The 13,114-nt window shown below is 41.4% G+C and overlaps 1 protein-coding gene across 5 annotated transcripts in view; it reads right to left on the bottom strand.

Annotated features, from left to right (window-relative positions):
- The window catches only part of VEPH1 (ventricular zone expressed PH domain containing 1), a 151,749-nt gene that overhangs the window by 32,151 nt on the left and 106,484 nt on the right, over positions 1–13,114 (bottom strand). For 4 of the 5 annotated variants that reach the window (XR_006283828.1, XM_007067077.3, XM_037909413.2 and 1 more), the window contains one exon: positions 7,093–7,227. Coding sequence is in view for 4 of the 5 variants with exons in the window: in XM_007067077.3 (XP_007067139.2) it covers positions 7,093–7,227 (135 nt within the window). In the remaining variant the exon portion in view is untranslated. Of the gene's footprint in view, positions 1–7,092; positions 7,228–8,425; positions 11,913–13,114 lie in introns of those variants that run through there. The other variant, XM_043522609.1, reaches the window with a different exon arrangement.

Raw genomic sequence — 13,114 nt, 5'->3', positions numbered from 1 at the left:
CCTAACAAACCTTAAAGGAGTCACTATCCCAGCTGTGGATTGCTGGACCACAGCAGCGTTCTAGCCTTGCCTTATCTCCTGGCCATGCCTCTAGAGCCAAGGGGAAAAGAGGAGCCAACTACAACAGATCTATGCCATTCAGGGACTCCTCCAGTCGGAGGAATCCCCAGCTGGCTAGAGTCCCTGACTCTAAAGGTTCTTTGTGCTGGCAGACAGAGGAAAGGGGCTGTATTGCAGGGGGAAATTTGGCCCATTGTTTTCACAACTAGGGACTCTCCTGTACTTCTAAGATGGGGATAGAAATGTTTGAATACCCTCTTCCTCCATAAAAGACCTCATCTCAACCAACTGCTGAGTTTGAAACAGACACATGCACAAATACCAGATACAGGGATATCTGCAAAAACACATTTATTGTCCCAAGGAGAGATGGCAGTCAAAGAAGCACATCAGAAAAACCTGCTAATTATAAACATTTAATTTCCATCAGCAGAAACAGGACAAAAAGATTCTTCTGTCCAAAAGGAGCTGGAACATAAGTGTTTCCCAGCACACCAAGAACTAAGGATTGAAAAGCTGAATCTTTGGGGACTGTACTCAAGCATACCTCATTTTTGGTGTAACCAGGCTATCCGTGTCTAGGGTGCTTTCTTTCCTGGCACTTGAGCACTGATTCACTGAAAATGGCAAGTAAAACTTGACTCCTTTGCTCACTGACTGCCCTTCCCATACCAGTGGAACTAACTCTCCTCCTACAGGGGAACCCTCTCCATTCATGGCACTCAGCTGGCTGCTTTGCTCTGAAATTGAAGAGCTTTCTCTACACTGACCATACTTGTTCAGCTGACTTGTCAATGGCAGGATAACTGGTAGCTACTTAGGCAGGAACCACCGCAGGTTTTTCAGAGGGAGACTCAGGCACAACGACCTGAGGTAACAGAGTAAGCAGGATGTGCCCAGCTAGCTTCTGGAAGTTTCCCTGGCTTTTGGTCCCTTGTATCAGTGAAGGAATAGCTTCCAAGAAGGGGACCTGAGCAAAATAATGGGCAGTGAAGTGCCCTGAGATGTGTTGTCCTCTCTGCCCTGGTGTGGTGTGGATTCTCTGTCATTAGACTATCACTGGAAAGCTGGGCACAAAGGTGGTGATGCTGCCTCCAGTGTGTCCCCAGGGTCTTCCATGAATGACACATTGTGGAGAGATGAGTTGATAGTATCAGGGTTGAAAGGAAAAAAAAAAATCCAGAGAACAGGTGCCTTCTCTATGCTGTCAAAATCACCTCTTGGGTGGCTAGGGTGCGTTGGCTATGGTGCCAGGGGATTGGGAAAAGGCTCAAGAAAAGTCTGTGTGGCAATCAGCAGTTGCTTGAAATATGCCATCTTGTGAGGTGGGAGGTAGTCAAACTTTTGGGGCAAGAGATTTCCTTGTCCCTCACCTGCATCATCTGGAAGGTGTAAGGTGACTACTCAGCTGTGAAAATGGGGCATTATTTCTTGATGGATAAAGTGATTTATCAAGTGAAGAAATGGAATAAATGGAAATGACAATTGCTTAAAAATGTTAATTATTTTCTTGCAAAAACTACTCAAAGAAATCTGAAGGAATCCATGTAAGGTTCACAAAATAGCTGCTCCGTCACTCTTGGCAAATAATGGCATGAGTCAACACAATGGATTTTGGACTGAGTATAAAACTGGTTCTGTTCTTTATAATGTAGCCTATGTTTTCTGATAAAGAACTCTGAAGCAACTGACCGAAAATCTATGAGGGTATACATCTGGAAATACTTTATTTCTGGCAAAATTTAAACTGTGTTGTATAAATATTTTTTTTGGCATGATCACACAGTACATTGCTACATAAGATTCTTTGTGTAATGCTAGGAATTTGTGATAGTGAGTTGGCTGCACATATTGGCTCAAAATCTGCAGTCAATCACCATGATGCAAATCTGAAGCAATTCTATTGGAGTCAATATTCTGCTTTCAAGTATACCAGCATTAATCTGGAGTAATGCCTTCACTACTAGAAGAGGAATATTCCTAGCTATTAATATTTTTTCGAATTATTCACGTTTTTCATTTTTCAGTGACATTGTAAACAGGAAACTTACTGAAGATAAGTGTACATTTAAGAATGAGAAACAAACAGTTACCGAAATCTGAGCATCTCCTTCATTCCTAATATCTTGATATTAGATAATCTACATGCACAACAGCTATTTAGGCCTTGTCAAAGGTATTCTGTTAATCTGATTATTTTAAAATGTTAATTTCAACAACCGTAAATCTCACAAGACAAAAGTAATTCAAACACATAATAACAAAACAAAAAATAAATTAATACATTGGTATCAGTAACAATGATATTTATTTATTTCATTCTATTTAGATTTAATAAAAAACACCCCTACCTAGGCTTCAGGCTCCATAAGACTTCATTAATATCACAATAAAATGCCAGTAACATTAACCATTTCAACAGGAATTTAAAGGCCTTCTGAATTGCTTCCAGCAAGTTGCTCAACTAAGATGATGCTTTCCTGGTTTTAGTGGGCAAATGATGTTATCAACCTGCTGCCAAACCAAACAAGTGAGCAAGCCAGCTCGGCACCCCTGAAGAGCCCAGGGAAGAGAGTAGGCTAACTGGCTGTTCTTGAAGATGTAGATTGTGAATAAAAGGCAAATGGATCACTCATCCACCTCTAGAACACAATGCAAGATATTTGCTCTTCCTATGAATTGGTGGGTATTGTTATTTATAGAGAATTGCTCACTTTTCTGCAGGTGATATCATCTGTGATTATTTGTGAAACAGAATAATACCTAGCACTATGCAAAGATCTCAAGGCTTGATGTTTGTGAAGTGCTCTAATATCCTTTTTGCGGATGGGGTAACTGAGGCACAGAGTGTTTCAGTCACTTGCCCCAGGTCACATAAGTAAGCCACTCTCTGAGCCAAGATTAGAAAAACCCAGGTCTTGTGGCTCCCCATCCTATGCTTTATCCAACAGACAACACTACTGCTAAATAATTATTCTTCCAAACTTTATTTTAGTGTGTAAGAAAGGAGCAGGTTATCAAAAACCTAAAATTGTTCACTGCAATCAGTTAACTAATCACAAAGGATTAGTTTGCCAATAAAGAGAAGAACTGGATCTCTTTGGCATTCTTGTATCACAATGAAAGAGTGCAATGCATGCATACATAGGAAAACAGATACTTAGAGCATTAATGTCTGTTGACTGCATTCCCAACTGTTCCTATAAAGCAAACCCTTATTAAACACAGCTACTCTCCTAATCTCTCTTCCACAGCTAGACATATATTCTGAATGATTCTGCAGAGATTGCCATGTCTCCAGACTTCAGTAGGTGGGTTGATAAGACCTTCATCCTGTCCCTCAGTAACTTGCCATTACTTCTGATTACTTGCAAAAATATTTAACAAATTCCAGTAGCATTTTGAGAGGACAGTTCAGTCTGCTTTCTCCCAGGAAGAGAGAGTGGTTTCTTTAACCATTTTCAGAAACCCAGAGTTTCTGAATTTCCTAAGCTGATGTAGAACATGTGTCTGTTTGTGATGGAATGTACAGTATGGAGCTGGTATTGCCATGTTTTATTACATTTCGATAGATCCATAAACAGAAAAGAAAAAAGGTAAGGACACTTTTCTGAAATCTTTGATGAAATAAAACTGCAAGGGTGTCTGTATGTGGCGGGGGGAAAGAAGGGTATTTTGTTTTTAAATCTACTTTTTCACATTAGTATTTCTTTTAAGTGTCTTTCTACCTGCAGAAATTGGATGGGCCAGATCCCCAACTGGTATAAACCGCCAGACCGCCATTCATTTACACCATCTGAAAATCTGGCCTAATATGCTGATCTGTTACCAGAATATTCAAAGGTAGACTGTGCTAGAAAGTTTACATGACTAAGCACTTTATCCCCTCCCTTGGTACACCCAAGTGCCTAAGAGTTTAGTTAGTTAAGAGCTCTAACCCACAATTGCTTTTAAGAAAAGTTATGGAGTCCTTCTGCACAAGGTGCATTCTCAGCTTCCACTATAGTCACTGGGGGTTGAGAGTAGGTTGTGTCTTGCACGGTTGGACCTATACACAGTATAAGGCAAATTTTCCAACTGAAGCAAACTTCTGAAAAAGCAAAAGCTTTCAGGAGATAGAGAGAGAGAGAGAGAGAGAGTGTGTGTGTGTGTATAGTCACAGACTTGCACTTCTTATAGCCACTTCTGGTCATGTTTGAGAGACATTGAAAAAATTGCATTGGGCCAACCAGACTCTAGCTAGTCTTTGTCTCTGAATTTCACAAGCAATAAAAAGAAATCTGCTAAACAATAGGTCCAGATCCTGCTCTCAGAAAAGTCAGTGGGAATTCTGGCAATGAAATCAGTTTTGATAGGAACAATAGCAGGCCCTATATTAGTAAGCAAACCAAAAACAAAAAACGTGAAACCAGCCAACTGCTGCACAGCACGAGACTCAGTTTTAAAATCTCAAGAAAGTCTTTAATGTGTTTCATCTACTTGATTGTTATCCAGCATCCGAATAACAGTGTGTAATTCTACAACTTGATGAGTTTCCAAAGTTCCATTTTCTAGATGGTTTAATTTTTTTAATTTTAATTTTACAGTTTCTTGATGTATTGTCCCATTAGTTTGAGAACACTGTTACCCAAGAATGTACTCTTACAAAAAAGGAATGATGAAATAACCCCCAAAGGGCTAAAAGTAATAGAATTATGCAACAAATACTCTGCAGACTAACAGTTTGCTGGATGTGATTGCTAAAGCCCCAGTGTGGCTCATTGGCCCACTGGCCCTATTTAAGCCAGCAGCAGGAACAGGAAGCTGTCTAAACAACTGGGCTCTGGCTTTAGCTCCGGCTCCTGGATTTCCTGGTATCCCACCCCAGCTTGACACTTGGCATTTGCCTTGCTGTTCCATACCTCCAATGTGTTTCCTGCTTCTTACCCCCTGGTATCCTGACCTGGCCTGACTTTGGTTCCTGACTCATGGTTCTGATCTCCAGTTTGTCTCTTGGTTCTGATCTCCCAATATCCTGTCTCGTGACTGCAAACTCTGGCTTGGTCTACTAGGTCGGCTGCCATTGACCTTGGTGTGACACTCTGAGCATCGTGGGCTCATTGTATATAAGGGTGGACAGGGATTTGGGGAAGGGGACAATATGGAGCTAGGGGCCAGTCCCCATATGGAAAGGAGATACACCAGCCCTGAGGGCTACTGCAGCTGGCCATGAAGTGGTTCTACTGTAAACGCCACTAGACTGTGAATCTGCCCAGTACACAGCCCAGTTCTTCAGATTGCATGCTGGGGTTCAATTTGTTCCTAAATATGTAGTCAGAAGTACTTCACATCACTTCAGTTGTCAGATCTCCTAGTTCATAGTACTGTGCCGGTTACTCCATTCTTGGCAAATGAGCTATTACAAGCTTTATTCTAAGTTATAGAAAGAACAGCTTTATGATTTTGGAAGAAAAAGCTTGGATCTAGTTTAATTTAATTTTGAATATAAAGAATCTGTATGTGCATGATATGCACGTACTGGTATATGTTGCATCTGAATATGGCATGCAACACGATCACCTTATGTTTCAGATGTTTCCATTAACAACTCCTATTTTCAACCGTCATCACTTTAGTAAAAATAATACTTTGAGGCAGACGTTTTCCATACTTAGTCTCAGCCTGAGAAAGAAGATTTTAAAACCACATCTGACAATTTAGCTCATCAAATTTTAGCTGAGATGTAAACAAAAAAAATAATTGTACATGTTCAAGAATATTTCTGTACTTCACACAAATACGTCTGTTTTATAATCCTCTATTAGTCTTTTGCATGACATCTGATTAATAGCTTTGAAACAGTTTCCCCTACAATTCCTGAAACAGCAAATAGCTTTTAAACTGACAGACGGTAAGAATGGAGTGTGTAAAAATCATCATTTTCATAGCACCAAAGGCATTGTGCAGAATTGTGTGAATTTCCACAGAGCAGCTAACCAGTCCATCATGGCAGCTATTCAGACTTTAGCCTTTAAAATTATGTATGTAAATAGGAAAAAATACCTACATGTACCATCACCTGTTTTCATTCACGTTACTAACAACTCCCATGAAGCATGTATGAGGGCTTAGGGAAACCTGGAGACATTTCAAAGTAAAATACAAAATGACATTTATGGATCCACCACAGAGCTCAGAAATAAAATTCCTGCTGAGCACTGGTCAAAGCCCTTACAAGCTGGGTGTGGTTTATGTAAGAGAGGCCCCTCCATCATGAACAAGCCATAGACTGCCATATGAATAAACTGGCTGAAGAGGACTTGGCAAGGTAATGTGTGAAGAAAATACCTAGAAGAAACCAGAGCTACACAGCACTGAAGGCAAAAGAAATTTAGTGACATAAAAATTACTCAGTGTATAAAGCAGTTTCCTTTCAACACACAAACATACACAGAGCAAAAGAGGGTGGAAACAGATTGTAAATTTACCAATGATAAAAGCAGTAGTTCTCAAACATTTTCCTAATTCACATCACCTCTTAATAGAGAGATGGAAAGTGAATGGGACTTCTGTTCCTAAGGAACTCTTGAAAATCCCACCAGTTGTCCACAGACCCACTTCCCATCCTGTTCTCAGTGTCATTGGCCACCTCCTCTCCCAAGTGCAAATGCTTAGCATATTTTTGGCAAGACAGCAATTGCTCACATGGAAAAATAATATAAAAAAATTAGTTTATTTTAATGTGATTCAGTAGCTGGAAATAAGGAGCAGATGCCACCTGGACTTGATCCTGCTTTGACTTAAGTCAGCCTCAAAAATTCCATCGACTTCTTTGGAAGCAGGATTGGGCCCCATGTTTAATTGCTAAGATATTTATGATGCTGATATTATGTGTGCACACATGTGCATATGTGTAAAAGGTTTGCTTTCCAGTAGTTAAACACAGGATGGAGCCATCACATCTATGGCAAAGATCCATGTAGACCGGTTCTAAAGGTTGGTATAAAAATCACTTCCTCCCCCTCAACCCCACCCCAAGGAATAAATGTTTACCTTCTGGTGTGGAAATGTAGATTGAATCATCGCAGTTTCAAAACCATGTGTTCCCTTCAGCTGTGTCTTCTCCCACAGGGTTTTAAGGACTTGCACAGTGTTACTTTGTATGGACAAGGGTTCTGGAAACAAGTTCTGGAGAAAATATTTGAAAAGAAAATTTCAATCTGAGTCTTAAAATCATACTGTTATTTCAGAATGCTACAACTACACAAAGTAATTGCTGTCCTTGTTACATCTTATACCAAGAGCAGAATATCTGACACTGACATTTAAAAACAATTCAGTGCAGTTAAGATTGATACGAATCAATGCAAACTATATAAATATGTGAAACTAAATAATTCCTGTATACGCCATTAGTTCTTCTGAGACTATTTCTCTGCACAATACCTGATTTCACAGGTACTTGATTCATTACATTTTACATATAAGCTAGTACGACTATATACATATAACGTACCACAACTACCCTGTGTGCGCACATGTAAAACACGAGTATATAGCAGTGCTGGTAGTGGAGAGAGCACTGGACTCAGAAGACCTGGCTCTATTGCTGGCTCTATTACTAACCTATAAGTGACCCATGGGCAAGTCACTTCACCTCTCTGTGCCTCAGTAAAGCGGTGTTAATGATGCTGACCAACTCTGTAAAGTGCTATGAGATCTAATGTTGAAAAGTGATATATGAACTATCTATTAGTAGCAGTACTAGCACTCATTATATCCTAGTATTATGTCTCTTTTGGCAAAGGACCTGGGATGCATACATTGAAAGCCCAGTGCAGAGAGAAAATTAACTTCTTATTCCAGTCTCCTTTCTCAACAAGACCTAGTCTCACCCCTCCAGATTCCCCATCCCAATCTCACAGCCCCGTCACGCTCATTTCTCCGCCTCCACTCCCAACTCCTTGTCTTCAGCCTTCTTGTCACCCAGTCCCAATTCCCTCCTTCCAGGCTCCTAGTCTTATTAGTCTCTCTTCCTCCCCCTGGCTTCCAGTCACCCCTCCCCTCCACCTGCATCCTCTGTCCCCAGTGGCTTGCAGTCCCAGTTTCCCTGCCAGGGCTCATTGTCCCAGTCTCCTTGCCCCGCCAGTCCCAGTCTCCCCCATCTCCTCATCCAATCTCAGTCCCCACCACCCCATCCCCCCATTTCCTCCCTAGTTCCCCAGCCCAGTGTCCTTGCCTGCTAGTCTCAATCTCCTTTTCCAGCCAGTCTCTGTCTGCCCCATCTCCCAATCCCTATCTTCTTGCCCATTGAGTCCAAGTCTCCCTCCCCAACTCCCAGTTTCAATTTCCCTCCCAAGCAGCCTCCAAGTCCTGCACTTTCCCTTCCACAGGTTCCTTGTTCCAATGTAATCCCCCTGCACACAAACTCCCAAGTCTGGCTCATGTCTCTTCAGCACTTGAATCATGTAGCTTGCTCCTCCATGCTGCCTGGGACCAGCAGGTGGGAGGCGGGGTGTCACTGAGCACCCAAAAGACAAAGTCTCCCTGCTCTGAGTTCTGGTGCTTGATTCCAGCCTGACCCTAGAGATGCAATTGCAGGGAAAGATGCAATTGCTGGGAAAGCCTGCTCAACTCTGGACTGAAGCATGCCCAATGTGGATGCAAGTTTCAGGCAATTTAGCTGCTAAAAATCTAAGACATTTCTACTGGGCATGTGTGAACTGTGATTTTTCAGAGATTTAGAACTTGGCCAAATTCAGGTATATTTTCACAGGAGTGGCAAAAGGCATGACCCTGACATAAAGGCACCCCTTGCCAAATTTCTAGTCTAGTATAGGGGCACCAGAGGGATTCAAAGAAAGCATCACCCTGATTTTTTTTTAATATGGGCAAAACAACATATACTCTCCTAGACACATTCTTAGACATGGCTAAACCATTTTAGGTTACATTTTCCAGAACAATTTCTGCTTAAGGGACACCTTTGCATGGAAAATTTCAACCCAAACAGTTAAAGTTTGGCAAAGTTACAAGCAACTGAAAACAGGGTCTTATAATGTGAAATATCAGACAACCTTAAAAATAGGGGGCACTACCAACACTGCCTATTATACAGTTTCGAGCCTGAAGAGACCAATTAAGCCAGAGGCTGTAGAGTTGACCTATATCATCTGATGCAAAATTTGCTGTAGGAAAAAGCTTAATAAATAAATCAAACTTGAAAAATTGACCTAGATTTGTTCCTCTTCAGCTGGACATTACGGTCTTGCATTTTCAGAAAATTTCAGTACTATTTAAATACCATGCTTTCTTCCTCCAAGACCATCCATTATTCTACCTTCATTTCTGTTCTTAATAATCATTTAATTGGAAAAACAGTCTCCTCTCAAATCTACAAAACAGCTCTGAAGTCAAATATTCTGCTCCTTCTATGAAGATAAAATCCACCCATCTTGAAATAATAAATACGTATAATAATAATTTGCAGTTCCACAACTTTCAGCCAAGGATTTCAAAGCATATTACAATTATTAACCAAGACTTTCACAATTATAGGGAGAACAGAAGACAGAAGTCAGGATCTGTTATGGAGATATGAGAGGAAAATTATTCCTTTGCACTCAGCAAAAAGAGGATAATAAATGGCAAAACATTGCATTTATTCACAAAAATAAGGTAACTTATGGAATTCCTTGGATCTGGGACAAAAATGACTTTTTGATAGTTATTAACTACATTTGGTAAATGCTAACACATTATAAATATACTTTCTACCAAAGTCATGCCTTGCGCAATTCCGCTGCCGTCAGTGGAGTTACACCAGGGATGAATGTAGCATGATATTTAATTTAAAAATGGTTAAATAGACACAGTATGTAAAAGCTTTTAGAGTTTCAAACAAATGAAAAAAGTGTAAATTACGATACATCAAACTTCATGTTACTGCACAATGGGGTTGAATAGTGAATACAACATAATAAGAACCATCATTTTTTCACAGAAGGGCATAAACACTGCTATGTGTACAGTGTATTTGCAAGGACACAAAACCAAATGTTACTGACTTGATCCTGCACATCTGAAGCCCATGGGAGAATTGCTGTGGACTCACTGGCACCAGAATCGGGCTCTAGATGTTCAGCAGTAATTTTTACTACAATTATTTCAAAAGCAATAGAAGAATAAAGCTGCAAGGACCCCTATATTAACCAGTAATTCAGAATAGAAACAAAGCCATAGACATAAAAGATGGTAAAAAAAACAAATTCCTAGGGAAATAAGGACTAGATCATGGTGTTACCACAAGCCCACAGGAAGGGGCAATGTAGAATTTCACTGCCCCAGGAGCACACCAGGGACAGAATGAGACTCTTAAGTGTGTTTACGCTAGAGCTGGAAGGTGTCATTTTCATCTCAAGGAGACATACTTGTACTAGTTCTAATTGCACTGGCATGCTAAAAATAAAACATAGCCCAGGTAGTGCAAGCAGCAGAAGGGACTAGCCACCCCAAGTATGATCCTGTCCAAGATCATGGGTTTATGCTCAGGGCAGCTAGCCCATTCTTCTGTTCGTGCTGCCACAGCTACACTCCTTTTTAGCACATTAGCTCAATCACAGGTATGTCTCCTCATACTGGGAATTACACCTCCCGCTCCAATGCGGCGTCACTGTTCAGTCCCTGCTGCCCCCTTGCTCCAAAAGGGAAAATATTCTGGTCCTAGCAGAGTTTACATCCCCTTCTAGCCTGGCTCAGCTCTGCCAGCCAGTCCCTTGGAGAGGCAGAGCCTAGACTCCACTTATTGTTGCAATCCTGCCTGCCCACTACCTGTGTGCCTGCATGGGAGGGTGAGCAGCTTCCCCTGCAGCAGCTGCTCTCACACATGCACACAGACCAGATGGAGATGCTCACGCAGGGGAGTGCTTTATGCCCCTTTCTCCCCAGAGTGGGTGTGAAAGATGACTCATGATGAGCCCTATACATTCAGGGATCTATTCTCTTCTGGGTACATAGTGGGTTACACATGGGACTTCCTGTGCATAGATGGAAGAATGTAGTCTTGTGAGTTTCTAGCATAGTATAGATGGGGTATATTCCAGATTTTTTTAAAAAATAAACAGATAAGGAACAGCATCAATATATGAGCTGCTATGGTTAAGATGAGCCAAAATTTAAGGATGTCAGCTTGGCAACAGCACTTTTAATTTAACAAATGCAATTACCCAAGACAGAAATGTGAAAAAACACATTAAAGCCAAAGTGTAACTGGAGCAGTCATGGTCTAGGAGTTCTAAATGAGGTGAGGCTCCCAAGGGGGATGAGGAGGTATTTAAAAAAAAAAACAGGAGGAGAGAAGAGAAAGATGAGGAACAGAAGCAGTGCGGGTGGGGGAAGAGGGATGGGAAATCTGTTGAGATAGGAAATATTGCAAAGCTTATTGTCCCAGCTCTATAAAAGACTGAAAGGGTCACGCCAAAGTGCAATGTAATCTTGGTAAAAGGGTTAAAGAGAGATTTTTAAAAAGAAAAAATATGAGGAAAACGTTAAGCAGGAGGAAATAAAGGTGGAATCAAAGATGAAATCATCACTATAATTGATTCAAAATATACAACAGAGAGAAAGAGAGAAGGACTGAAATCATTTTGTTAACATCCAGCAAGATGGTATGTTTTTGGCATCAGACTATATATAAGTTCATAAAGAAATAGACTGTTTACTCTCCTAGTATGTGTCTCCCTTGTTTCTGCTCTTCCTTCTCTGCTCATTCTCATGCATTTTAATACATCTTTTCCATCAGCTGTTTCCCTTGCTCTCATTTTTCTGTCAGGCAGGTTATTTCTCCCTCCGGCCACTTTCACCTTTTCTTTTTCCTTAAAAAAATTAATCATAGAATCATAGAATCATAGAATATCAGGGTTGGAAGGGACCCCAGAAGGTCATCTAGTCCAACCCCCTGCTCAAAGCAGGACCAAGTCCCAGTTAAATCATCCCAGCCAGGGCTTTGTCAAGCCTGACCTTAAAAACCTCTAAGGAAGGAGATTCTACCACCTCCCTAGGTAACGCATTCCAGTGTTTCACCACCCTCTTAGTGAAAAAGTTTTTCCTAATATCCAATCTAAACCTCCCCCATTGCAACTTGAGACCATTACTCCTCGTTCTGTCATCTGCTACCATTGAGAACAGTCTAGAGCCATCCTCTTTGGAACCCCCTTTCAGGTAGTTGAAAGCAGCTATCAAATCCCCCCTCATTCTTCTCTTCTGCAGACTAAACAATCCCAGCTCCCTCAGCCTCTCCTCATAAGTCATGTGCTCTAGACCCCTAATCATTTTTGTTGCCCTCTCTTTTCAAATTCAGTCTTTCAGGTTCTTGTTTACCTCCCTTTATTTTTAACTTGTTTTGTCTTTTCTTATTTCTTTGTCCTCCTTCTCCCCTTTTACCTTCTCTCTTTCCCTGAATTCTCTCTGCCCCTCAAATGCTAGTGTCTCTCTTTCCCTTCCCTACTTCAAGGAAAGAACCACATCCTTAAAAGCCAGCAGATCACATTTCTTCTTTTCTCCTCCTGGGCTCTACATAGTCTAGCTGGGGCAGACAACAGCTTGCCTCTTGCTCGGTGGCTTAGTTGCTCTCAGATCTTTGCAGGGTGAGCACTTAAGCCGCAATCCAGCCAAGAATTCTTCCCCCTCCTACCTAACAACCAGCATCACCTGGCTCAGACCCTCCCCTCCCCACATCCCCACCAAATCAGAACACCCACCCATCCACACCCTCCCGCCAGCATCCTCTAGGTGTGGAAAAGCAGGAACAGAGGCAGAAGGAATATGATTGTGATTTGAAATAGCTGCACATAACAAATCCTCTATCCCCACTCTATAGCTTCCACCCTACTATTGAACCCATGTGCTGAAGGAAGCATGTGCAAACAGTCATGTACTCTGCTGTGCAAAACTGAAGAAATCTGTGTTCCTTGCTCTGTGCCTCCTCCCTCAGCCACCTGTGGTCTATGTCCTGCAGGGTGGTAATTCCTCAGTGGCATCCAGCTCTAACCCTTTAGGGGCTGAAGCAGCTCCAAAT

This window comes from Chelonia mydas, chromosome 9, assembly GCF_015237465.2.
Source record: "Chelonia mydas isolate rCheMyd1 chromosome 9, rCheMyd1.pri.v2, whole genome shotgun sequence".
NCBI lineage: Eukaryota > Metazoa > Chordata > Testudines > Cheloniidae > Chelonia > Chelonia mydas.
This window is presented reverse-complemented; position numbering and strand designations above follow the sequence as displayed.